At 35.6% G+C, this 27,691-nt stretch overlaps 1 protein-coding gene across 6 annotated transcripts in view; it reads right to left on the bottom strand.

Moving 5' to 3' along the window:
* Positions 1-3,837: 3,837 nt before the first annotated feature.
* The window catches only part of TAF15 (TATA-box binding protein associated factor 15), a gene marked incomplete at its 3' end in the record, with an annotated part of 30,894 nt that continues 7,040 nt past the window's right edge, over positions 3,838-27,691 (bottom strand). The window contains exons 2-17 of one of the 6 annotated variants that reach the window (XM_081271865.1): positions 26,368-26,407; positions 24,352-24,403; positions 24,179-24,263; positions 23,993-24,095; positions 21,685-21,878; positions 20,450-20,570; positions 13,702-13,736; positions 13,049-13,081; positions 11,736-11,845; positions 9,839-9,968; positions 6,873-6,965; positions 6,132-6,213; positions 5,924-6,012; positions 5,439-5,801; positions 5,267-5,336; positions 3,838-4,009 (exon numbers count right to left, since the gene is read on the bottom strand). In XM_081271865.1, coding sequence (XP_081127991.1) covers positions 3,970-4,009; positions 5,267-5,336; positions 5,439-5,801; positions 5,924-6,012; positions 6,132-6,213; positions 6,873-6,965; positions 9,839-9,968; positions 11,736-11,845; positions 13,049-13,081; positions 13,702-13,736; positions 20,450-20,570; positions 21,685-21,878; positions 23,993-24,095; positions 24,179-24,263; positions 24,352-24,403; positions 26,368-26,407 — 1,640 coding nt within the window. Of the gene's footprint in view, positions 4,010-5,262; positions 5,802-5,923; positions 6,013-6,131; positions 6,214-6,872; positions 6,966-9,838; positions 9,969-11,735; positions 11,846-13,048; positions 13,082-13,701; positions 13,737-20,449; positions 20,571-21,684; positions 21,879-23,992; positions 24,096-24,178; positions 24,264-24,351; positions 24,404-26,367; positions 26,408-27,691 lie in introns of those variants that run through there. The other 5 variants (XM_081271866.1, XM_081271867.1, XM_081271869.1 and 2 more) reach the window with 5 other exon arrangements.

Below are 27,691 nucleotides of genomic sequence, written 5' to 3'. Positions count from 1 at the left end.
TTCAGAATTCAATTCTCTCCCCAAATTGCTTTTACTAAGGCAGTGGTTTTCAATAAAGGGTGATTTTGCAACCACCCCCACCCCCGCCAGGGGACATCTGGCAATGTCTGAAGACAAATTGGTTATCACAACTTAGGAGGCAGGGGCTGCCACTGACATCTAGTAGGTAGAGGTCAAGGATGCTGCTAAACCTCCTATGATACATATGGCAGCCTCCACAAGAAGGATCTACCTAACCAAAAATGTCAATAGTACCAACGATGAGAATCTCTAAAATAATTTGCAACTTTCATACTGCTAAATGTAATTAAGGCTTTCTATCCTTCACATGACTTGGCCTGGCTTGAGCACTTGACACCTTTAGGTTCTCACTCTTTCCTTGGGTTCTATTGACCATACCTTGCTAGTTATCCCCAGTCTGTTTCCAAATTCTCTTCTCCTTTTTTAAAGTGTATATCTTAGGGTTCAAGGCAAAGTTCCTCTTTCTACACACTGTCTCCCATAACTACAATCACCTAGTTTTTTAAATGCTCAGGTCTCAATTTTTTTGGAGTAAAACCAAGACATCCTTGTATTTTCAAAAAATTTTCCTAATTCTCATATACAGCTACTGCTCTAGACAGTTTATTTTAATCATATCCATTCTCATTGATTCCCATTTACACACTGATGAATCTGTAATAGGTTCATTCATTTAAATTTTATTAAAAACCTGCTCTGTGACTGACACTGTTTAAGCACTGGAATAGAAAAGTAAACAGTTAATGAGGGAGAAAGAAATCAAAGACCAAAAGATCATTTCACATAGTACTAAGTATTATAAAGACACTACAAGAGGTGATGTGAGAATGACCCGTATGAGGCAAGGTAATGGCCAGGGAAGATATGGGAGTGTAGAATTTAACCCAACACTGTAGTGAAAAAAAATAGAGCTATGGGAATATTTACGGAGGGAGAATTCCAGACCAAAAACATGTTCAAAGACACTGAAGCAAAAGCATATTTGATACTATTAAGAATTATGGCCACATTCCTCAATGACTAAAAACAAGGATGTTAGTTTTTCATTTTCTTAATGTTGTATTTTGAAGCAACGGTTACCAATTTTTGCATGGATCTCTCCCTTTTGTATGCTCTTTAAGCAATCTTGGTCCAATCCAAGACTATACATTTTTTCCTATTCTTCTAGAAATTGTGCATTTTTAGGTCTTACACAAGCTACATGTAAATTTTAAAAATACTTTAATGTGTTGAGGCATGTAAATTTTTTTATTAAAAAAAAGATTATGGCCCCAGGTAGTTATGGTAAACAAGGTAATTATGACCATAGTAAGGTAAGTATGAATAAATATTATGAATGAGGTTTGTGGGGGGAAAAGAGAGGTCAGATCATATAAGGCCTTATAAATCAGGGTAAGGAATTTATAGTCTATGTGCAATGTAAAGTCATTGAAAGGATTTAAAGAATCAAGACATACAGTCTGATTTACATTTTTATAATATCATTTGGCTGCTATGTAAATATCTAGATTTTAGAAGGGCAAGATTATGTATAGAGATCTATGAATAACAGTCTATACAACTGCTCAGAATAGATGACTGTAGCTTGTACCAAGATTGTAATCAAGAATATAAAAATGGCTTCAGGGTACATTTTGGAGACAGAATAAAAAGAACCTGCATGTACAGGATGAAGAGAAATTAAAGATAAATTCTAAGTTTGGATCTAACATGGGTAGATGGTGAAGACCTTTACTAAGGTTAGGAACATTGAAAAGAAACTAATTTTTGGGCTGGGGCTGTAGCTCAGTGGTTGAGCACTTGCCTCACATGTGTTGAGGCACTGGGTTCAAGCCTCAGCACCACATAAAATAAATAAATAAAGATATTGTGTACATCTACAACTAAAAAATATTTTAAAAAGCTGATATGTATGCGAGGAGATGATGAAAGTTCTATTCGGTACATGTTAAGTTTTAAGTACCGATTTTATATCCAAGTAGAAAGGTCAAGAAAGCAACTAGGAGAGGGGAGATTTAAGGTCAGGACTAGAGACATAAATTTGTCATTAGATAGTTTATAAAACCACAGCCTGGATAAACTTGCCTAGGGTAAAAGTGAGTATAAGTAGAATAGAGAAAGGTACTTAGAATAAACCTTAAGAAACTTCTAATACACAAAGGTCAAAATGAGGAGCTACCAAAGCAAACAGGTCAGTAAGGTGGAAAATCAGGGGAGCATGGCCTTCAAAGCCATTTTCTGAGTTGCAGATTTAGACATCAAGGTCCCTACTGAGTGTCTGTACTTAGAAGCTTCACAATTGTCCCAAACTTAACATACCTAAAATTGAGTTAATTCCCATCTTGCCCTGAAAACTGTTTCCTACTTCAATGAAAAAAAGCACATCTATCCAGGCCAGAAGCTTCACTCCTTTCCCCAATCTTACTGATAACCAGCTACATTTCATCAAGTTTCCCTCTTGACTTCTAAAATCTATTATCTCCTTCTCCTTCATCACTATCTGAACTCAGGCCAATATGATCTCTCAACTGTTCTGTCTCCAGTCACCCTTTTCATAAGGCAACATCAATAATCATTTCAGCTGATACCTCCCTCTCAAATCAGGTCAGCCACTTCCATCTTTAATCTTCTAATAACTCCCAGTTTGGAGCCAGGTGAAAAATGTAATGCAAGAACCTTATCATAGAGCTTGTTTACCTCTCCAGTCCTTTTCCATGTCCACCTTTAAACTCTTCCTTCCAGTCACACTATACTGCTCTACTGCTCTCCACTTTTTTTTTTTTTTTGAGAGAATTTTTTGAAAAAAAATTTTTTTTATGTTTTCGGTGGACACAATATCTTTATGTGGTGCTGAGGATTGAACCCAGCGCCCCGCGCATGCCAGGTGAGCTACGGCTTGAGCCACATCCCCAGCCCTGATCTCCACTTTTACTCAAAGTGCCTTTCCTGGGCTGGGGTTGTAGCTCAGTTGGTAAGAGTGTTTGCCTTGCATGTGAGGCACTGGGTTCAATCCTCAGCACCAAGAAAAAACAAATAAAATAAAGGTATTCTGACTACAACTTTAAAAAAAAAAAAGCCTTTCCTGCTCCATTAGTGGATTGAGCATACTTTCAATGAGCCTTGAACACACTGGATCGTTTATTAAACTATGCTATTTACTTGAGCAGCAATGTATCCAGCATGTGATCCAGTGCCTTATCCGTATTTAAAGTAGGATAAATAGTTCTCTAATAAACAACAAATAAAATACACATACAATGTCTATTTAGCTTGCTGAACTCTTATTACTCTTACTGCTTACCCTTCAGAATTCCAGATTCCTAGCATTTAGAACATTATCCAAAGTAAATGGTTCTCATTGTAAAATGGTGTAACAGAACCATATCAAAATCAAAAGTTGATCTAAATAAATATTCCCAGTACTAATTCCTCACACCTCATAAAGTTGGAATCTGTGATTTTAACAAATTCCTCTGGTGATTCTGACTTGAAATTATTCTTGGGATCTACTATTCTAAATAGAGTAAGAGATCAATAAATATTATTGAAAGTAAAAATTTTAATTTACTGGAGTAAAATTCATTTCCTAATTCTTTAGGGTTACAGTGAGTGCTGTCAATTAGTCCTTAGTGTAACAGAACAATGCATTTATGTACAAAAGTCCACAAAAACAAGCAGCCTTTATTGAAGTATTACAAAACACTTTCCATTTTGGCAATATTTTACAATGCACTTAGCTTCAAGGGTTGGGAAGAAGAATGGAAAACTAAAAATGGAATTTTCAATGGACATTTCTAAAAAAAAAACTGCCCCAGCCCTCCCACCCAAATAAAAATCCAAATGTCACTTAATTTCACTACCCAAGAGGCCACGAGGAAAGCAGCAGGCAAAACTCTGGCAATTTCATTATGAATCATGTCAGAGACAAAGAAACATTCAAAACAGTCCTCAGTACGGTCGGTTGCGCTGATCATTTCTGTAGTCGTTTCTAGGAATGAAAAATAGAGACACTAAATTCTAATTTTCTACCAAGATACTTCTTCAGCATACTATTAGTGATTGGCATTGCCTAGACAATTTCTGTAGTGATGACAACATACCTATTTCTATACTACTAGAAGATACTTAATGAATGTCTAATTTATCAGCTTTGAGTCAGAAAGTTCCTAAAAGCTCTGTTATCACTCTCTTTAACTGTTTTCCACCAAGAATAAAGACTCCAAACCATTTTAATGTTTCAAATCAAAGACTGTGCTGGTTCCAGTCTCCAAACAGAAGTGGCATAGTGGAATAAGCAAATAGGTTCATGTGTAAATTCTGGAAAAGAATTTTATTACGTGACTTTGGAAAAGTTACTATATGTCTCTGACTGTAAAATGGGTGGTACATCTATCTCAGGAAATTAACAAAAGGACTATAACTGAAGTAATAAGACACTTCACAGTATTTAACAGGTGATAATTAGGCTATTAGTAATTACTAAGAGCCAACATTTGTAGGTACTTTCTAATGGACCAGCAGCTGTTATAATCTAATACAACTACACAAAGGAGCATTATTAGCTCACTGTAGAGATGAAACTACTGATGCTACAAAAGGTCCAATAACTTGCCTAAGGTCACACAGATAGTAAGTGCTGGAAACAGAACTCAAGAGGATCTGTCTCCCAACACCATGCTCTTCTCCAAATGCTATTCTTACTCTCACTACCCTATACTGTCTTTGGCATATAAATCCTTAGTACAATAACTGACATTATTTTAAATCATTGGCTCTTTGATTTTTTTCTGACTCCACACCATTCATATGCACAACACTCCCCCACTATCAGTGGTTTTCATCTGGAACAGGTACCAGAATCTGTGAAGAAATAATTGTGGGGTACTCCACATGACTAGAAAAGAACAAACCTATGAAAGATGTGCTTTCCCCTCACTTAGACTAAGAACCCTTGATTGATAAACAGTTTAAGTTATCTCTCAATCTCAATTATCTTTAGCAATGAGAAAAAAATAACATACATTTATGTGCACACACAAATATAAAAGTTTATGAGTAAGAATTTTGAAAACCAATTTTAGAAATTGCTGAAGCAGGAACTAAATGGATCTTCTCCATCCTGAGAGAGCTACCAATGTAAAAATTTCCAAGTTAGATAAATGAAAAAAATGCGACAAAATGGGCTCAAATCCTAAAATCTAGGAGCAATGAAGTAAAAATTTCACAAGTACATTCTAAAACTCACCTTCCTCCCATTTTGCCTCCATAGCCACCTCGGTCTCCTCCATAGCCACCTCGGTCTCCTCCATAGCCACCTCGGTCTCCTCCATAGCCCCCTCCTCGGTCTCCTCCATAGCCCCCACCACTCCTGTCTCCTCCGTAGCCTCCACTTCGGTCTCCACCATAGCCTCCACCACCACGTTCTCCTCCATAGCCCCCCCGACTTCGGTCTCCTCCGTAGCCACCTCGGTCTCCTCCGTAGCCACCTCGGTCTCCCCCGTAGCCTCCTCGGTCTCCACCGTAGCCTCCTCCTCGGTCTCCACCATAGCTACCTCCTCGGTCTCCACCATAGCCACCTCCTCTGTCCCCACCATAACCACCCCCACTTCTGTCTCCACCATAGCCACCCCCACTTCTATCTCCACCATATCCACTGCCACCACTTCTGTCTCCACCATAGCCACCCCCACTTCTGTCTCCACCATAGCCGCCTCGGTCTCCACCTCTGCCCCCACGACCTCTGTAGCCTCTCTCTCCACCGTAGCCTCTCCCCCGGAAATCTGTAAGGCAAAAATGTGAACCAATGAGGGCAGAAGAATAATGCAGAGCTTCCCTAAATGCTAGCCAGAAGACAAGCACCAGGTAGGAGCTATTAAAGGGCTGATGCAAAGGACAAACATACCTCCTCCTGAGGGACGAGAATCCTCTGGTCTGGGCTCATTGCACTGATTACAAGAATTCCTTCGAGCAAAGTTCATATTTCCACATGAGCTGAGAAATGAAGAAAATAAAATGCTCCTAGATAGTTTCCAATAGATTCAGAACTGTTTCTTGCATCCTCCAACCCCAAACTCAATCACTAATCCCACCAAAGTAAATTAAATACTTACGGATTAGGACAAACCCAATCTCCATTTTTGGGGTCACCACCTCTTCCCTGAAAGCCTCCACGGCCTCTATATCCGCCTCGGCCTGGGGAAAATAGGTAGATACAGGAGGAAAGTCAGTAGCAGACATTAACAACACAGAGGAAAAGCACCAGAAAAAATAAATAAGTGTCCATTATTTCCTGAGCAGTTACCCTCAAAAATCAACCTTTTGATTTTATAAATCTCTGATTTGAGGCCTTAATTAGAAATGCAGAAAATATAACAGACCCCAGGCACAAATCATAGTATAAATAATGCACACACACACCAAAAAAACTCAATGTCCACTTCCTATGATATTGTACTTGGTTAGAGAATCTCAGTGATAAACACTTAAGTGAGAAAATGCCAAATTAAAGGAAATGGACCAAATAAAGAAGCCATGTCAGGGAGCATAAAAACTCAGATAAATTACCTATGTAGATGTCATTTAAACAATTGTTTCTGATTTCCAGGTGAAAAACAAACTTCTATGCAACTTTCCACAGGAATTTCTACAACCTTCTCCACTACTTTCTTAGCTATTATGATACTTTATTTACCTAATACCCTATTCAGTATCCAACCTTATTTTAAGATAAAAGGAAAAAGACCTAGGGAGAGAAAGGAATAGCAGCAAGTTCATGCAAGCAGGGACAGAACATGGACTCAAATTCAAACCCTGTATATACTATCCAGACCTATGAGCATCAAATATCTTACCTCGCCGCCCACCTCCACTTCCACCTCCTCTCATAAATTCAGGTCTTCTGGTGGCAAAAGACACTTTAATGATGTTGCCATGGAATTCCTTTCCTATGAAAAAAGAATGGTTTTGAAGAAACACTAATCCACATCTCCACCTCCGAACAAAAACGTAAAAGTAGAGGCTAGGTTTGTGGCTCAGTGGTAGAGTGCTTGCCTAGCACGTGTGAGGCACTGGGTTCAATCCTCAGCACCACATGAAAATTAAATAAATAAAAGTATTATGTCCATCTACAACTAAAAACAATTTCAAAAATAAGTAAATAAAAAATAAAACTATTTTAGAAATTTTTAGTTTCAGAGGAATAACTGACATGCCCTCACAGAAATTTTAAACATGGTAGAGTTCCAAAAAGTCAAAGTAACTGCTAAGGCATGACAAAATCTAATGAACAGAGCTGATGTGAGACAGTCACTTCTCATTATTTTTACATGAAGAACCAACCATAGAACAGTATGTGAACTATGCCACAATTTGTTTCATGAAGGGAGTGAATACACGTGCACATGAACTCACATATTCACATATATGCACTGCCCACTGTGTTTACCTTTTTTTGGCAGGGAGGTAGGAATCAGATCATGGGAGAGGAAGCTGCCAAAGTCAAGAAACTAATTTTTCACCAAATGCACTTAGTACAGTTTGAAATTGTCTTCCATCATTTGCACATGTATACGTGCAATTACTTATATACATGCATATACACACACACACACACACACACACACACACACACATATTCTGATGCCCTGGTGTCTTAGGGATAAGAATTATCTTTTTACTTTACATTAAACAAGAGAAGCAGAAAAGTACTCAATGATTCATAAAATGGTCATAAATCTAGAGGCTGTGGTTTCCTGACCAAAGCTGTAGTTTTTATAACTGGCAACTTCTCATGAAGTCAGGTGTTATGACAAGTACTTTGACATAAGCAGCAAATCATATATCAAGTCTTCTAAATGCCATAAGATGACTTGGTTTAGCTGGGCACAGTGGTGCACACCTGTAATCCCAGCGGCTTGGGAGGGTGAGGCAGGAGGATCATGAATTCAAAGCCAGCCTCAGCAATTTAGCAAGGCCCAAAGCAACTCAGCAAGATCCTGTCTCTAAATAAAATACAAAAAAGGGCTAGGGATGGGGCTCAGTGGTTAAGTGCCCTTGGGCTCAAAGACTTGGTTTAAAAAAATAAAATAGACAGACAGACAGGAAGAAATAAAGAAATACAACTGGGTTCTGGAGGATACAAGTACAAAAATCTCATAAGTAGAAAGGACCTCAAGTACCTGTCAATCTAGTATGGTTAAGTACTCTGGAGACAGTGAAGTCAACGTGTTTAAGTTTGAATCCTGATGTTGTCACTAACTCTGTGACCTTAGAAATTACTCAGGTTCTCTGTGCCTTAATTTCATCATCTGTGAAATGGGAGTAGGGTGTATGTCTCATTAGGTTACTATAAGGATTAATAGTTAATGCATAAAGCTCTTAGAATTGTGTCTAGCTCTGGGAGTCTACGTAAGTAGTAGAGCAGTTGCCTATCATGAGCAAGGCCTGGGATTCAATCCTCAGGACAAAAAAAAAAGTGCCCATCTTATAAATATGCAGTAAATGTTTTTTTTTTTTTTTTAATAGAGAGAATTTTTTTTTAATATTTATTTTTTAGTTTTCAGCGGACACAACACCCTCATTTGTATGTGGTGCGGAGGACCGAACCAGGGCCGCACACATGCCAGCCAAGCGAGCCACCACTTGAGCCACATCCCCAGCCCAAATGTTAGTTTTTATTAAGATAGGGTACTGTTGAGAGCCACAGCCAAGGGGCCCCAGCAAACTTCCAGCTGCCAGCTGATGATTGGCTCCTCTGCGGTGATGCTCATTGGGCTGTTTCCCCACCCTTTCAGACCACGGAGCTGCTCATTGGGGGACTTTTTTTTGGCTCCGCCCACACGACCCAGCCAATGGGCCTCAAGAGCAGGAGGAGTGGGGGAGGTTGAGAGGCTTGTGGGAAGCCGGTGGTGGCAGTTGGGCTCTGAGGGTTTTTCCTGAGGAGCTGTGTGGTGTGGTGCGTGTGTTCTAAAAATAAAGTTCGTTTCTTTTGACAAGTGGCTCCTGAATTGTGCTCAGCCAGACTGCGGCAGGGTACAGAAAAAGTATGAAACAAAATCATGTGGAATATCATGATAAACTTCTTTTTTATGTTAAAAGACTGGAAAGAAAATTCATATTATCAGTACTATCTCTGTATGGAGATTATGGATATTTTACTCATTTTCTCTGCTTTTCTTCTCTTCAGTGGGGGAAAAGTCTTACTATTTCTTCAAAGTATGCATTAATTTCATATTTGAAGAGAATTGACCTGAATTTTAAAAGACTATAGCATCAACCAGGCCAACTCTCTATACTTATACTAAGGGTTAGGATTAGGCTTCATGTGTAAGGCATGATAGTAGAAATAAAAACTACAGAGAGAGATAAAGCTCATCTCAATCCTAAAGTTATATACACACTCTGGCTTCTTCCAGTATTGGGGATTGAACCCAGAGTTACTTTACCACTGAGGTACATCCCATTTATTTTCACTTTTTATTTTGAGACAGGGTCTCACTAAGTTGCAAAAGCTGGCCTTGGACTTCCCATCTTCCTTATCTCGGCCTCCTAAGTTACTGGGTTTATGTGAGTGCACCACCATATCGGGCAGCCCTATTTACTTTGAGGCAGTCTCACTAAGGTGCCCAGGCTGGCCTTGAACTCAAGATCCTCCTGTCTCAACCTTCCCAGTGTCTGGGATCACAGGCATGTACCAACTAACATGGCTGGCCTAAATGCTTAATATCTCTAAAAAGAAGGAATATAACCACTTTCTCCCAGTACATATTTTGACTTTCAGACTAAAAAACATACGCATAACTATATGAATGAGGCATACCATCAAACCAGTCAATAGCTGCCTTAGCTGAAGGAGGATCATCAAATGACACTGTTGCCTCCCCTTTTGGTTTTCCTGTGTCTTTGTCTGTGTAAAGATTTATCATTGGCTTTCCAGTCTTCTTGTTTGTCTGAGGGAAAAATAAGCTGGTGTCAGCATTTCAAGAATAATTGACCAAGTACTATTTAGATATTTAAAGATTTAATTTTTAAAATGAATCCCCATACATCCATACTACAAAGTACTATACATCTAATATAAAAATGAAGTTACATTTGGACAAGAAAACTATCCAAGTTACATTAAGTGAAAACCAAGTAATAATAATGTTATAAAGGCTGGGGATGGGCTGGGGATGTGGCTCAAGCGGTAGCACGCTCGCCTGGCATGTGTGCGGCCCGGGTTCGATCCTTAGTAGTAAAGCACTTGCTTTCTGAGACCCTGGGCTCAACCCCCAATACCATACATTCTCTCTCTCTCTCTCTCTCTCTCTCTCTCTCTCACATACACACACACAGTTACAGTATACTGTTTATATATGTATAATTTATTTAAACCCACAAAAATTAAATGTAGATAATGCTTCATTGCAAACAATACACCTTGTAAAATATTTACAAGTCAGGAAGAATGTTTACCAAACAAATCAATAGGCTACCACCAAGGAATATAATGGGATTTGGCTGGAATGGGAGTAGAAGACAAGAAGTTTTACTTTGTCAAAACTGTGTGAACCTCTTAAATATTTCATGTGTAAATAATTTCTTAAAATATTGTAACTCCCCAAGGACAAAAGGAGTTATTCCAGACACCAAAACAAGCAAGGACAACTACAATTTGATTTCAAACAAATGCAAACTAATTTCAAGCAAGTGCTAATATTTATTTAACACTGCTCTAAAGGCTTTCTCGTTAAAGAGACAAAACTTGCATGAAAGAATAGACAAGACACTTAATTAAATAAACAATAAATAATTACAAAGTAACATATTATATATTGGGATAATATGCAGTACAGACATTAAATACCAAAGAGTTGTTAATAACTTGAGTTTACATATACTGGCATTTCAGAATCTATAAAAATGTTTTCACTGGACTGGGGCTGTAGCTCAGTGGCAGAGTACTTGCCTCCCATGTGTGAGGCACTGGGTTCAATCCTTAGCACCACATAAAAATAAATAAAGGCATTCTGTTCACCTACATCTACCAAAAAAAAAAAAAAAAAATGTCTTCACAATCCCCTGTGCTTCTCACTGAGAAGAAGTTAGGGAGAAACTATTTTTAGAGTTCTAGGATTAAAGCTAAAGCACAAGTGCCTGGTGCGGTGACGCATGCCTGTAAGCCCAGTGGTTCAGGAGGCAGAGGCAAGAGGATCGAAAATTCAAAGCCAGCCTCAGCAAAAGCAAGGTGGTGGGGCTGGGGATGTGGCTCAAGCAGTGCGGCCAGGTTCGATCCTCAGCACCACATACAAACAAAGATGTTGTGTCCGCCGAAAACTAAAAAATAAATATTAAAAAATTCTCTCTCTCTTTAAAAAAAAAAAAAGCAAGGTGGTGAGCAACTTAGTGAGACCTTGTCACTAAATAAAATACAAAATAGGGCTGGGGATGTGGCTCAGTGGCCAAGTGCCTCTGAGTTCAATCCCTAGTACCCTCTACCCCAAAAAAGCCCAACAGCCAGAGCACAGATAGGCTATATAAAGATAGACACAAGCAAGGAATAAAATCTTCATAACTTTATCAAAGGCCTATAGACATGAGTGAGCATGTCCAATAGAAGATTTTAAGAGATAAACCTTACTGAAGTATACAGGCTTACTATATAATTTATATATATTAACCAAGATATAATAGTAAGTATGACATTTTCTACATAAGCCATACTTTTTACTCACCTTGATGATACCTATTTGCTTAAAGAACTCTCCCACTTGATCAGTAGATACACCCTCCCCAAGTCCTTGCACAAAGATTGTGTTGTTATCTGAATTATCAGACTCTGAATCTAGGGGGAAAAGATTATCGTTAATTTTACATATTCCTTGGTGTTATTACATCCTGTTCAGTAATCAAGAACAATAATTTATTGTTTGATGTTCAACTGTTTCTATGACCAAAATGAAAGGAACAATGTAAGAATCTTACATAAACATGCAACAATTATATGGTAGATCAATTCTTATAACCAAACTTCAAGTAAAGTCCATCATGACAACACTCTATGAGATACTTATAGACCAATTAAGGGAGATCCTAAAAAATCTCACTCCTTAGATTCAGATATAGGACTAAAGCTCATGAAGAGATAAAGAGTTATTTTGAAATTAACATTCCTTTCTCTGAAATACTTTAATTCTTTATGACAAATCAATTCTTTTAAGGCTCACTAATACAAAATTCCCCCAAATCTGATATTTTGGACTTCCAAGACAAGCAGAATTGCTGGTTTCCCCTTCACTGCAATAAGCCTTGTATACATCAGAGGGTAGAGGCACCTTGTACACACACCTTACCTTACATGCACACTTTTGGATTAGTACAACAAAGTAAGAAAGATGTACAAAAATTCAGTCCATCAAGGGATAATTCAGAAATTGCCATCCATATAGAATACTTTGGCATCTTAATAAAAACAAAAGTTCTGATTTCAATATATATTAAAAATTTTTGGATTAAGTAGATTTTTAACCTCTAAATCATAACTTTCAAAAGGTTCCATGAGTAAAATCTGTTGTCTTGAAATGCATTTAAAAATAAAAAGCCATTTAAAATTAGTGACCTATCCTTATAATATGACAATTCTCTCATGTATGACCTCAGGTTTCTTAGGCCCAGTAAGAAATCCAACGTAGGATTTTTTAAAACAGCTTTTCTATCTTTAATTTCCCAACAATACCAATCCTTTATGAACTCTAATTTGCAACAATTAAATAATTAATGCTTATAGCAATAAAAATTCAAATATTTCCTCAAAGAAAAAAAATAGAGCATAGGAAAGTATAAACATAGCAATTTCCCAGCAAACTTTCCCATCAATCCCCTAAATTTTTCTTTCTAACCTTTAAAAATAAAGCTTCCCAGTTCTAGCAACACTATCAAATTAAATCTTCTTTCTGTACTAATCCCTCCAAATATACACTTTTCCCTTCAAAAAGTGGAAAACTAACATTTTCTTAACTGCAAAATCACAAACTACCATAAACCTTACCAGCATCTGGTCTCGGTCCATAATCCCTGTGACCTAAGGGAAAAGAAAAGAAAAGCTATTTAAGGCAACTCATTTGAAATAATAAAAAACAAACCATTAATAATAACCAAGTCATGAAAAGTCAATACTTTCAAAATCCTTCAAAGTCAACCATCACAGATTTACAAAGTAACTACATAAATTAGTTCTATTAAAAGTTTAAATCAAGATGAATGTCAACATTTCCTTAAACACCTGCCACTTTGGCATTATGCTAGTTTCACTTGTTAAGCTTTGATTATGAAGGCTGATTGAAAAACCCTAATAATTTAAGAACACCATGTCAGCTACCTTTATTTAACAAACAAACAAAAAAAAATGTCAAAATCCAGTGAAGTTCTCATTCATTGGTCACCACAGACTCTCTCATGCAAATACACTGCATAGAAACCCATTGGACTTACTGAAATCAGCTTTGACTTTTTAATATTTACTATGATATATATATATATATATATATATGTGTATACATATATAATTTTTTTTAAAAAGCACACAACACACACCAGCCTCAACAGAGTAAGAAAGGGCTTAGACTGCGTCTGCGGGACATTGGTGGCTTTTAGATTTATATAGCATTTCCACTGAAACATTTTGGGATACTCAGCACTTACCACCAAAATTTTTGAAGCCACCGCGGTCACCACCACTGCAGAGGAAAAATTGAAGAAATGATTTCTTCCTTAAGTCTCTAATGTGCTGAGCCCTGGGCTCAATCTACACTTAACTGTCACAAGTAGAGAGCCTAGGAAAACAGTAGCACTGCTAACTTTCCAGTAAATTCCATTACAGACTTCAAAATGTTTCTTCCATCTAAGTGTTTTTTCCCAAGGATGTATTTCCACAAGCTGACTTTTCAAGTTATACAACATATCTTATATACCCATATTTTTAAATCTTCCCAACCCCAAGCCAAAAGGTCACTATTCAAACCATAGCTTAAAGCTGGAAGGAGTGGGTATACTTTCCAAAGGTCTATTTTCTAAATGAGGAAGAATAAGTAAATAATAATTTTTAAAAAAATGAACACGAAGCAAGGTTAAGATTCTGGTAGAAGAGAGGTAAAAACTTGAGTACTAGATTCTGCTGTGATATCAAATTGTGGGTTTTATGAGATGAATAAAAAAAAGTGATATACAAATATACACAAAAGTAAAACTGAATGAAAATAGTCTTAAAATTTTAAATCATTCAGAAATCTGGTAAAATAAAAACTTAAAAAAGCATAACTTTAAATTACCCTCCTAATCCATATCCACTATAAGATACTGTATCTCTTCACGTCCCAGCTATTGAGGTTCATGCTGACAAATGTTCTGTACCAAATCCATAACTAAACACTTCGGACAGAATGCATCATAGCCAAAAATTACAGCTGCCCATAGGACAACTTTATTTGGCAAATTTCCACTGCCAGATAAATCAGTGGTCCTTGTGCATGTAGCTTTATGTAAGAGATCTAAAACACTCTTCTCTAATCAAGAAACTCTTAAAAGCTTGCTTCTCTTGACTAAATGACATAATCCTTGAGATTCCTGTGCTGATACAGAAACAATACACAAAGCATTCAAATGGTGATCTGATTTACTACTAGTAATAATCTTATTCTACTACAGCTCAAGAAGCTAAACCAATATACTAATGTCTCACTGCTTAAAAAGCCTCTGCTTCAATGATTACCCTTACCTCTAGGTGGCTTTTCTGAACCATCCAGAGAAAAACCATTCTAAATAAGAACAATTTCTCCCTTTATAACAAAGATTTCCCCTTGCAAAAAAAAAAAAAAAAAAAAAAACTATGCATTTTAAGTTGCTTTTGATTTTTGATTCCCAGGAAGGCTTTTTAACCAAGAGAATAAGGCTATTTCAAGGCTATGTACATAATATTAAACTCAAGCCATTCATATACACTGTTCTGTACTGAGTCTCTGAAAACCCCTGTTCAGTATGGTACCCAAGCCTTTTCTACACTTTTTTCTTTTCTTTTTAACAAGAATTGAATCCAGGACACTTAACCATTGAAACATCCCCAGCCCATTTTTAAGTTTTATTTTTGAGACAAGCTATCGATAAATTGCTGAGGCTGGTCTCAAACTTGCAATCCTCCTGCCTCAGGCTCCGAGTCACTGGGATTACAGGTGTTCACCACCATGCCCAGCTCCTTCTCTACATTCCTAAATGCCATATATATCTTTAAGAAATGAAAACATAAAAAAAAAGAAAGAACAAATGAAGGAAACCAAAAGAGTTTTTGAGATTTATGTTAAATATTAAGCCCACATTCTTCTTTCTGTCAGGAGGTTCAAGTCCTCAGGATAATGGAGATTTTCAAAATTAAAAACTAGAAATCATGTTTACAACCAAGTGCTAGAAAAGGGACCTCTTAATTACTCTGCTGACATTTAAACAGTAGCAACTTTAAACAGCCACAATGAAAGAGAAATATGCAATTTCATATTTAAATACCCTAGTTCCTATCATTTCCACTCTGACCAACAATATAAATTTGAACAATCTTAAAAAAGGACACGCCTGAGCAGTTAAGAAAGGAAAACAAAATTAACCACATCTGAGTAAGTTTCTAATTCCCTATTCCTCCATATGATACTATTTTGTAGTCCTTACAGAGCATTTCCTTTGAAAATATAACAGCCTAAGATTTCAAAACAAAGACTATGAAAATGGTAATATCATAGCACATGGAAAAAGAACAAATCTTCAAACTAAGAGACCAACTTAAGTTGCCAAGGCTAGCCTTGAATTTGGCATCCTCCTGCCTCAGCCTCCTACATCTCTAGAATTATAGGCATATATATGCCCATTGTGCCAGCCAGAATCTGCATTTTAATAAGATCCCCAAGTAACTTAATAAATTCTATATTAATTAGTTCTATTACATAATATATATTCCCTCATAAGGAAATTTATTATATTAAGTAAAGTAAAAAAACCTCAAGTGGTAGTCACTATTAAATACTAACAGAAAAGGCTGTCTCTTCCTCTGGAAATAGTCCGAATTTCCCCTTGAATGCATAGTCCTTGCTTTACTCTACAGGGATCTCTCTTTCCTAAATATGTCTATGCCTCTGGGGGAAAAAGAAAACAAGGTATGTCTGTGGTTAAGAATCTTTCTTTCAAACCTATAGTCAAATTACAAGTCCTTTTTCCACATACTACTAAGGCCTCACAGCAAAGACATGAAAATACTTCAGCAATGAGTCAAGATGTTGCCACAACAAATTTAGTTTCAATCCAAAAAAAGCAGAAAATGTGTACACATAAAGAATTCTTGAAGTACATTTTAAGGTGAAGTAGTAAAGATATTTAACAGAGACATAAGCAAACTTGATTCTATTGCCTGAGTACCCCCTGAATAAGAAAACTAGTTGCAATATCTTTGACTCATCTGGAAAAGGTTCTCCCAATTTCAAAACCAAAATTAGCACCTTACCCTAGGTAGACTCAGAGTTCTTTCACTGTCATAGCACTACATAGTAAGAAAAGGCCATCAGATTCAATTTCATGTGCTTGTCAAGAAAGAAAAGGTTCTTTGACAATATCTAATCCAAACCTTCAATTAAAAAAACAAAAAACAAAACAACAACAAAAAAAAACCCTTACATTTATCTATTCAAGACTAAAACTGCCCAAAAGTAAAAGGACAATAGACAATGCAGGAAATCTTTATTCCTAGAAAATTCAAAACAGAGACAGAAAAGGCTTAGCTAAAAATTTTTTTAAATTAAAAAATCTACGTTGTGCTTTAGTTTACATACTAGTAAATCCAGAATACCATTTTTTACATTGTAAGGAAATGACCAACATTAATTCCAAACATAAATGAGTCACTAAATTTAAATATCACTCTCAAAAGTAGCTGTATTTATGTTTTATTTCCTACAATGCAATTTATGCATGGAAAAAAGGGCTTTCCAGATTCAGTATTCATCAACATTTAGCAAGTCAAGAAGCTATCATTCTATAACTGCACAGTCCAAAACATTATCCAATCCAATATCCAGAATATTATCCTGCAACTGTTGAACACCTGATATGTAGCTATTCTAAATTGAGATGTTTTCTAAGCATACAAAATATAAAATGGAATTTGAAGTTCTAGGATGAAAAAAAGAATATATACAATCTCATTAAGAATTTTTACACTTATTACATGAAATATTTCAAGTGTACTGGAGTAAGTAAAATCTATTATTAAAAGAATTTAACCTACTTCCAATGGATTTTTCTTTCTTTCTTTTTAATTACTTTTTTTTTTTTTTTTTTTTTTTTGAAGTGCTGGGGATTGAACCCAGAATCTAATACATGCTAGGCAAGCATTCTAACAGAGTTATACCTCTAGGCTTCTGTTGTTTTCTTTTTTAATATGGCTGTTAGAAAAATTTAAACTATATATATAGCTTATATTTGTGGCCCACATGGTATGTGTATTGGCCAGCACTATTCTAGACTGTCACTACAACATATACACATTTTAGAAGGAGCCAAATATCATTCTTGTAAGAAGTAGAAGATACTTAAAATTTGGAAAATTTGGGGCTTGACTTATGAAAACCTGAAATAGTTACTTAACTTTATGACATACTAATAATGAAAAACAATTATTTAAGAACTTCTTGCAATTTGCAAAGGAATAATCATAATGTTAAAATTTTAAAAACATAGGGAGAATTTACAGCCTTAGATTTTAGCCCACTAAGATGTCAATGCTTAATTATAGATGACAATAAAAAATTCAACTATTTTTGCTTTTTCAAAGATAAAGTTTAGGTTTTCTAGAATCCCTTAAATCTTCTCACATCTTTCTTCCATGTTTGGAAAGCTGATGACTTTCAGTCTGAGTTCTTTCTCCAGCCAAGTAATCATAGAATTTAAGTCTAAAAGTATCCCATCTTTTACCACATATTCAACCCTCACCCATACACTACTCCCCTACTTCTTTAAATATAAATACAACCAATGCCAGTTAGTCTTAAAACGATAGTAATTTTCAATACACTATTAAGAAAGATGAAACACAAATGGGAGTGTTGATGAAGACTAATGAAAAATGTCTGGGTATTTTTTGTATTTAAATGCAAACCCAAGAATAAGAAAGTCTTGAATTCAAAATGCTTTCCCCCAATAAATAAGCTAAAAAGCACATCTTAAACAAGATATGAATTTCTAATTTTAGTATTCTAAATGAAGTCTTATTGGAACACAACCCTGTTGATGCACTTATACATTATTAATGGCTGCTTTGATGCTCCAAGTGCAGAGCTCAGGAGCTGCAATAAAAACCATGTGGTGTACAAATTCTAAAACATTTACTATCTAGCCTTTCACATAATCTGCCAACCCAAAAGAGTTTAATCATCATCCATAACGATTTCTAAATAAGGCTTTTTTGAACATTTCATTTATTGGGGTTGGGGGGCAAGACTACAGACCCCTTCCTCTCCCAATCTTTACCCCCAAACCAGATCAGCATCATTTTGACCGAATATATATAATGGAATTCTGCAGAAGATTTTGTATGAAGGGGTTTCTATGGGTAAATAAAAGGTTTGAAAATAAAATACTTGGTCCATGAACTAGTATCTGGGTCACAAATTATACTGAAATGTATTGCCAAGGAGGTCATATTGTTTAAAAATGTGACCCCTAGGTTGGTTCAGGTACTCCTTCATTCCTATCAGGAGACTCATTAAAGGTCCTTTCAATACTGTGTTTATGAGTATTTGCTCACAGATGAAAACATATTTATAAATATGTTTAGATATTAAACACTTCTACCTTTTCCTTACCCTCTTCCTTCTAAAGAGTGGAATTCCACCATCATAGTCACACTGCCATAGTTTAACAGATAATCTATTAGGTTACAATTATAACTTCTTTTTTTTTCTAATTTTTTTTAAGTTGTTGATAGATCTTTATTTATTTATATGCGGTGCCAAGACCCAAACCCATTGCCTCACACATGCCAGGCAAGTGTGCTAATGCCGAGCCACAGGCCCAGCCCACAATTATAACTTCTTTATGAAGAAAATTAACCTATGATGTACTGTGAAATGTACAGCACTCCAAGGTAGTCAATTACCCAAAATACATCACTCTGGAAAATCAAATCTATCTGACGACTGTCTTGTTTTAGGATTCTGTTTTAGGTAGGACAGAGGCTATCGGGTAGAAAGTTAACACTATGTCACTTAACATTGTTCATTTATGCTGATGACAGACTGCTCTTTGCTAATGAAGAGGTATACAATGTATTTGTTTTACCTTGTAAACTGACTACCAATCAAAAGACTTAATGTGAACTCTCACAAAATTTTTCAAATGTGTTTAGAACTTGTTTTTTTCTATAATATCAAAGCACTGTACTCTAAAAATAGAGAAATACAAGTCAATGAAACAAATTCCTGGCTCACTTGAAGAAATAGCAGTCCAAATATACTGGTTTTGTTTCTCAGGTTACCTCAGGGAACTGAAAGCCCCTATAGAGCAAGAGAGTCAGTACTAATACACTACTAAGTAATGGGCACTGACAATTTCAATTTCCAATGAACATAAATGATCTTTAAGCCTGTATATTTTATAAACAAAATTGCAACCCTATTTTAAGTCTCACCTGAGAACAGAGGTGAACTACTTTTTCATTTGTTTTTAGGGTTGAAGTGCTAACCTTACAGATATATTTAAAAGTAATTTTGAAACCAGCTTTCTTAACATATAAGTAAACTCCAGAACCTGACGATACTAGTAATGGGGAAAAGAAAAGCAAAATTAAGAAGTCATTCCTTTTCCACAGCTTAGTATAAATAAAAAACACAATGGTATGTGATATTTCACTAATTATTTCAATATTTATTTAAGAAGGGGACAACATAATTACATTAAATCTCTTTCCTACTTGCCAATCCCACCTTTCTACACTGCCTTGTATTTTCCCTGTTCAAGGGAATTCAAGATTAAGGAATAGTCTCTCTGACATCTAAACTAGAATTAACTTACCTTTTATTTTTTAGATATTAAATACTTCAATTCCCAGAGTCATCTTTTAAAGAAGTCTATATTCTAGATCTGGCAGAAAAAAACTAGGCCAGTGGTTTAACCACAACCTCAATAAATGACTTTCTCTACTGGTGTTTTAAACATACACCAGATAAAAAAGTTGCCAACATAGCCTATTCTAAAGTAATTTATGAGAGATCTTAAGACCAAAAACAAATTAATTTCTACCCTCTTCTCTATAACATAATCCCTTGAAATCTTTAAACTAAATTAGATACCAGAGTTAAACCAACAAACACCAAAAAAGAGAGAGAGAATGAAATATAGGCATCTGTATCTAAATACTTACCTTGATCCTGTCATAGGACCTCTTCCATCCTTGTCATATCCCCCACGCCCTCTACCTCCTCCCTGTGACCCGCCATATCCTCTATTATCTTCTCCATACCTACTCACATCACGACGGTCATCTACAAGAGAGAAAATATAACACATGTAAAATTAATAACTACTGTCATTCTTGATAAAATTTTCATGTAACAATCTTAAACAGTTTTTCAAAACACACATTATTAATGTTCTTTGGAAAAGACACATGTACACAGAACTGAAATGCAAATCATCATATAACCATCTGAAATTAAACGTGTTTGGGAATTGTATCTGGTTCAAATTCCATTCTGCTAGAAAATCAGACAGCAAAATGTTAATGTGGAATGGCTTGAGTTAAAATACCACCTTAGGTACAGAATTCTAATAACTTAGATAAATAGCACACTCCTAATCTTGGAAATTACTACTTTTTACCTCAAAAATATTTAAATGTACATCAAGCATAAACAAGACTCTCAATTATTCAACAGGGTTGGGAGGTACAGCACCTGCTTACCATGTACAAGACCCTGAGTTCAATTCTCAACAGTGGAGGGAAAATCATCAAATGTTCATTGAGTATTTACTATGGATAAAGCTATGACTAGGCACATAAGGTACAGAAATTAATTAAGATGGACATTTGCCCTTTAGTCATTCATTTTCATGATGTGGAAAGAATCCTAAATATCAGTGGTATATACAGAAAGCTATGGAACAAGAGCAAATAATGACTAGTCCTTCTTACATGAGGTTAGAGAAGGTTAATATAGAATAATTTCTCCAAATCAAGTATAACGCCTTCGCCAAAAGAACTGTCAGCAGCAACACTGTCAATGATCAGAGTTCACTGAGATAAGAAAGAAAACTTATATAATCAGCCATCAAAAAGTCACATGAGGGCTGGGGATGTGGCTCAAGCGGTAGCGCGCTCTCCTGGCATGCGTGCAGCCCGGGTTCGATCCTCAGCACCACAAACAAAGATGTTGTGTCCGCCAAAAACTAAAAAATAAATATTAAAATTCTCTCTCTCTCTTTAAAAAAAAAAAAAAAGTCACATGAGACCACTGGGGAGTCTCCAACTAGTTTTAAGGAAGAGAAATCTAATCCAAGTTTTTAGAATCAAGTAAAATTCTGCACAGATCCTTTAATCTAAACTCAAATATACAAATAATTCTTAGGGAAAAAGAAAAGAAGGTCAATATATCTTACCTTGTGTGTGGTGGCTATAGTTTTCCCTTTGGGAATGATATGACTGCTGGTTTTGATTATAGGAATCATGTTGCTGATCATAATTTGACTGCTCATTATATGAGCCTTGCTGTTGATCATAGCCTGACTGCTGGTCATATGAATCTTGTTGACCATAGTCTGACTGGTCATACGAAGGCGCTCTTCCACCTTGGCTAAACAGAAATCAATGATTTGAGAAATTTTATAGAAGAATTATACTTACTGCTGCAAGTTGACTATATATCTACTACAATTTTCTCATGGATATTATTTGACTCTTAACTACAAAGGCACCTTATCACAAACAGAATGCCCTTCAAAAAAGACAATTTCACTATCACTGAAGAGGTACCACCAAAAACAAAACAAACAAAAAACAGTTGCCACATTACAGGAAAAACCACATGTACCTTTGAAAACTGTAGTAAAATAAAATAACTATGGTTTTTATTTCTCTTTAAATTTAAAAAAGGATGCTACAAAGTATGGTAATATGTCTGACTCTTTTAACAAACATGTCACAGGTGATGAGTTCTTTTATAATAATGACACTGAAAGACAATATCATCTTAATAAAACAGTAAAACAACATTCATATTTTAAGTCTGATGAGTTAGAGGAACTTGCTTTGTGATGTCATAATTTTGTCTGAAAAGACTACCACTGGGGCTGGGGTTGTGGCTTAGCGTAGAGCACTTGCCCTGCATGTATGAGGCACTGGGTTCGATCCTCAGCACTACATAAAAATAAATAAATTTTAAAAGAAAAAAAACTACCAATTTCATATTTTTGGCATTTCAAAAGGAAAACTCAAGCTGAGTGCAGTAGAAAGTACCTGTAGTCCTAGCTATTCGAGAAGCTGAATCAGGATTGCTTGAGCCTAGGAGTTTAAGGGTCAACACAATGGGACCCTACATCAAAAAGGAAAAATCCTAAGGACAGTCTGAGCAATATGACTATTAATTACCTGCTCTCACCATGGGAATGTTAAAAGCCAACACTTAATTGGATTTGAACTTCAGTAGAAAGGAAAAAAAAAAAAAAGAACAAAAAAGGTCTCATACAGTCACATGTTATTCTGCATCAGAAGATCAGAATAATCTAATAAAGGCCGTTATATTCCTCAACTCCCTACCCAAAGCACAACTAAACTGTGATCCAACTCCTAGCCCTTTACTTTAAAATGGCTGTCAAACCAAACCTAACATTTCTCTTCAATCTGCATTTATGTCATACTTTTAAACATTTGCCATTCATAAAAGATTCTCCTTAATACTTATTCCCTAAATTTGCACTTTTTTACTTTTGAAAGCACTCTCATATCTCATATCTGTAAGACTGACAATTTGACACACAATTCTTTCCCTAAAGCTTTAACTGAATTTCACTTAGAATAACTTCCTTCACTGAAGACAAAAAAAAAAAAAAAATACAAAAAAAAACCTGGCTGGAGACCTCAGTTTCTGCCTCATTTTTTAGTTGTGTAACTTAACAAGCTGAATCATCTTAAAACTTTTCTGTGCCTCCACAAAATGAGAATAACTACTAACACCATCCCAGAGTGGTATCTGAGGATCAATTACATTAGGGAATGAAAAACCATTACAGGGCTGGGGATGTGGCTCAAGCGGTAGCACGCTCGCCTGGCATGCGTGCGGCCCGGGTTCAATCCTCAACACCACATACCAACAAAGATGTTGTGTCCGCCGAGAACTAAAAAATAAATATTAAAAATTCTCTCTCTCTCTCTCTCTTTCTCTCTCTCTCACTCTCTCCCCTCTCTCACTCTCTCTTTAAAAAAAAAATTTCTCTCTTTCTCTCTCCTCTATCTCTTTCTCTTTGAAAAAAAAAAAAAAAAAGAAAAACCATTACAGAAAATTTAACAATCAATAAAAGTTGCTATTAATAAAAATAAGCACAAGCCCTTCAAAGCTAAAATTTTGAAAACTTTATAAAACCTACAATTCATTGGCTAATTTCACCTATGTATGTTAACAAAACAAATTCTAGATTATCTGATACAGTTATAAAGTTTTAGCACTTTTTCTAATTAATATTTTTGTCCCTGAAAAGCTGGACATTCAAATGGCTCAAAAATAAAATTGAGGCGGTAGCGGTAGAGAACTTGCCCAGCATGTGAGAAGTCCTGGATTTGATTCAGAAAGATACTAACAAATAATTAAATAAAGTAGAAATAAAAAAGCACTGAGAAATTTAAAGCTAGGATTTTGGTAATGAAAGCTGTTTATTTCCACTGCCCAAAACAATCTCATTACTGTTTTCTTACCCTCCTGATGATTCCGTGTTTTGTTGTCCTTGGTTATTATATGATTGCTGGCCATATGAGCTGGGCTTTTGATTCTCATAACCACCGTAGGACTGTGAATAACCTAAAGATTATACAGGCATACTACTTAGTAAAGGTTCCGATTTATGAATCTCTAAAAGAGCAAATTTAACAAGCCAGTCCAACCTGATTGGTTCTGTCCATAACTGGAGTAACCACCATAGTTCTGTCCAAATGAAGAATCAGTCGTTTGTCCATAGCCAGAATAGCTCTGAAATTTAGGTAAATTTACTCAAGTTTCATTGCCTACTTAAGACAAAAAAACAAACATAAAGAAGACAATTTACTTTTCAACCTACTTGTGGTGCTTGTCCATAGCCTTGGTTGCCTTGATTTCCATAGGAAGAGTAACTGTAAAAGAAAAATGTAATACTTAAAAAGAAATTTGCTTAAAGAAATTTAAAAATTTAAATGAAAAGCCCTGCCTTATTTTCAACTCTACTCAAATACAAGCTTCTTTTCTGAGAATTGTCAATTGCCTGTCTCAGATTCTAAAGTGAAAAGTGATGACCAATGACTCAAGACATAACTTAAGTCATTCCCAGACCTCTTCAATGTCAAATACCAAAAGGTTTGCTTTGATAATTTCCCACCAAAAAAAAAAAAAAAACCCAAATACAAAAAACAAAACTTCATCAGAGCTATAGAAAATTCCAAGAGAATTATGCTTTGGGATAAATAATGAAATAAAAATAAAAAGATAGGTTACTGACAAGTCTCATTCTATAGGCAAGTTTTTATTTAATCTCAGTTTAAGCAGAGGTCCAAATTTTTCCAATATTTAAATCATATACAGAAATTTATAGCTACACAATGGTCTTAAAAATAACACTTAAGAGGGCTGGGGTTGTGCTTGCCTAGCACATGTGAGGCACTGGGTTTGATCCTCAGCACCACATAAATAAAGATATTGTGTCCGTCTACAACTAAAAATTAAATGAATAAATACATAAATAACACTTAAGAATGTGTTATTTCCTAAAACAGCATTGTTATTTCCAAAAACAGCATGGTAATATATCCATAATAAATATCTAAAGCAGGAAATATTAGAACTTTTTAACACTTTAATCAATTTAGTTACATTCTGACAGATTTCTTCCTATCATCTGCCTTATATAAAACATCTTTAGGAATGGGTTGTAGCTCAGTGGTTGAGTGCTTGTCCAGCAGGAGTGAGTCACTGGGTTTGATCCTCAGCACCACATAAAAATAAACAAAATAAAGGTACAATGTCCATCTACAACTAAAAAATGATTAAGGAAAAAAAAAAAAAACTTTAGCTTCCTAGAAAGGGCCTTTGCAGTACTAAAAGTCCAGTTTAAATGCCTCAGTAATTAGAGGCATCTTCCAGAGTACTATCACAAAATGAAATTATACTGTATCCCCAGTATCACAGCAGAATCTGACAAGTAGTTCAATATTTGTTGACTGACTGAATGAGTGAATGTACCTTCCCAGAGTTGAATTTTCTTTAATTTTGTAGAATGTGAACTCTAGCAAGTAAGAAACAAATTTTCTGTATATATCATGACTAATATCCAAAGAAAAATAAAACATTTAAAAAATGTTTTTTAAAAATACTATTATTTTAGAGCTATTACATGCTAAGAGAATTCCTTTAACTTTAAAAAATACATTTCACTGAATAAATACTTGTCAGTTGCCTACTAAGAAATAAATACTATCTTATGAAAATAAAAAATTAGAATCAGTTTTGCTTTTAGGAAGCTTAAAATCTGATGACAGAAGATATCTGACATGCTATTCTGAATATCTCACATTGGGCTGAAAACTGTTTATAGTATAAGCTGAAGGTTACACTCTGGTAAACAAAAGTAGAATATACACATTCACAAAAACTTTCTTTTTATTGTGGACTTGGAAGGACTCTAAAAATGTTAAACATTTCTATTATAGTGCTTCAAGAAAATCTGCTTTATAAAGACATTAGCACACTATACACTGTCAAAAAATGGAAAGCTTTTTCTAAGAACCTATTAATAGTTCAACTGCTTAAATCCCCTTCATAATTATTTCTTCTAAGAAATTTTCTAAAGAAAACAATCTTTACAATAGCCAGGAGATTTGTTTTAATCTCCAGGAGAAATCTATATTTATTGTTATAAACAGCCATTTAAAAATGGAATGTTTCCCAGATATTTACATAGGGCAACTCTCTTTCCCATAATAAGCTAATATTTAATTCTCTTCAGACATCCAAATACCAAGTCTCAAAAGAAAAGCTTGACAAAATTCATCTTATTTTTCTCAGTTGTAGCCTTTCATGATATTAAAGTGTATGTATACTTTACCTTTGCTGTTCACCCCCAGATTGACCGTAACTTCCAGAATCTAAAATACATAAAAACAATTTTAAATCTCACTTGAAATTGTTTTCAACCCTTAGACTGACGTTAGCCCATATGGATGAAACGCGGTAAGAAAATGTCAAAATTTACTGCAGAAACAAAAACTACAAATTAAATACCGTACAAGAAGAAATTTATACAAACAGTGTTTGTTTTTTAACATAACTACACCTTTGAAAACAACTGCTCTACAAATGTGTGCTGAAGGTCACAAGAACCAAATGAACAAACGTGAAACAAACAATTAAAAAGCATTCTTTAAAAAAGCCAGGCTGGTGGGGCATATCTATAATCCCAATGCCTATAATCCCAACAACTCAGGAGGCTAAACCAGGAAGATCCCAAATCAAGGCCAACCTAGGCAATTTAGCAAGATCCTTTAAAAGGGCCAGGATCACCCTGCCCAAGTCACCATGGAGCAGGGGATGAGGGTTACCACAATGGAACTGAACACTCAAACATTTCTAAGTGTCTGCTGTGGGGCAGGCCTGGGCCAAAGTCCAGGAAACGCACTGACAAAAGAACCCTAATCCCAGTGCTGGGACTTTGCGGTATAGAGCAGTTTTCAAATTGCAGGTTTCAACTCACCAGAGGTCATGGGGTCTATGTAGTGTGTTTCAACCAGCAATTCCTAAAAACAAAATTTGAGTCTATCCAAGGTTAAAAATAATAATAATAAAATAAGGGGACCTGGGATGTATTAGGTGGCAAAGTATCCCTGGGTACAATCCTCAGTAACAAAACAAAACAAACACCCAAAGCTCAAGCCATATTTTATATTTATATATGAAAAGACACCTGCTAAAACTAATCATATTCCCCCCCCAAAGGGGGAAAGGTATGCCAGGGTTACATTTACTAACATATCCTTACCACCCCAACATATACACCATTCTCTATATTGGACTGCTGTGATTGTCAGCACCAATAAGAGTTTCCAAATATTCGCTAAAAATTGCTCAGTTAATTTAACTCCAATTTTACCATGCTTTCAAGGACTCAGCCAACTAGTATACTAAACAATACCTATTTTAGCCTCAATTATAGCAATAAAAATTACCAAGGACAGCATGAATTAACATGCCAAAAAAAGAGAGAAAAAGTTGAACTGTAAGTTTTTTTTCTTTTTTTTTTTTTTTCTTTTTTTTTGGGGGGGGTACCAGGGATTGAACTCGGAGTACCCGACCACTGAACCACATCCCCAGCCCTATTGTATATTTTTATTTAGAGTCAGGGTCTCACTGAGTGTTTAGCATCTCACTTTTTT

Source organism: Spermophilus citellus (assembly GCF_964194105.1).
Source record: "Spermophilus citellus genome assembly, chromosome: 17".
Lineage (NCBI taxonomy): Eukaryota > Metazoa > Chordata > Mammalia > Rodentia > Sciuridae > Spermophilus > Spermophilus citellus.
Note: the sequence above shows the minus strand (reverse complement) of the source record. Positions and strands in the feature narration are given on the sequence as shown.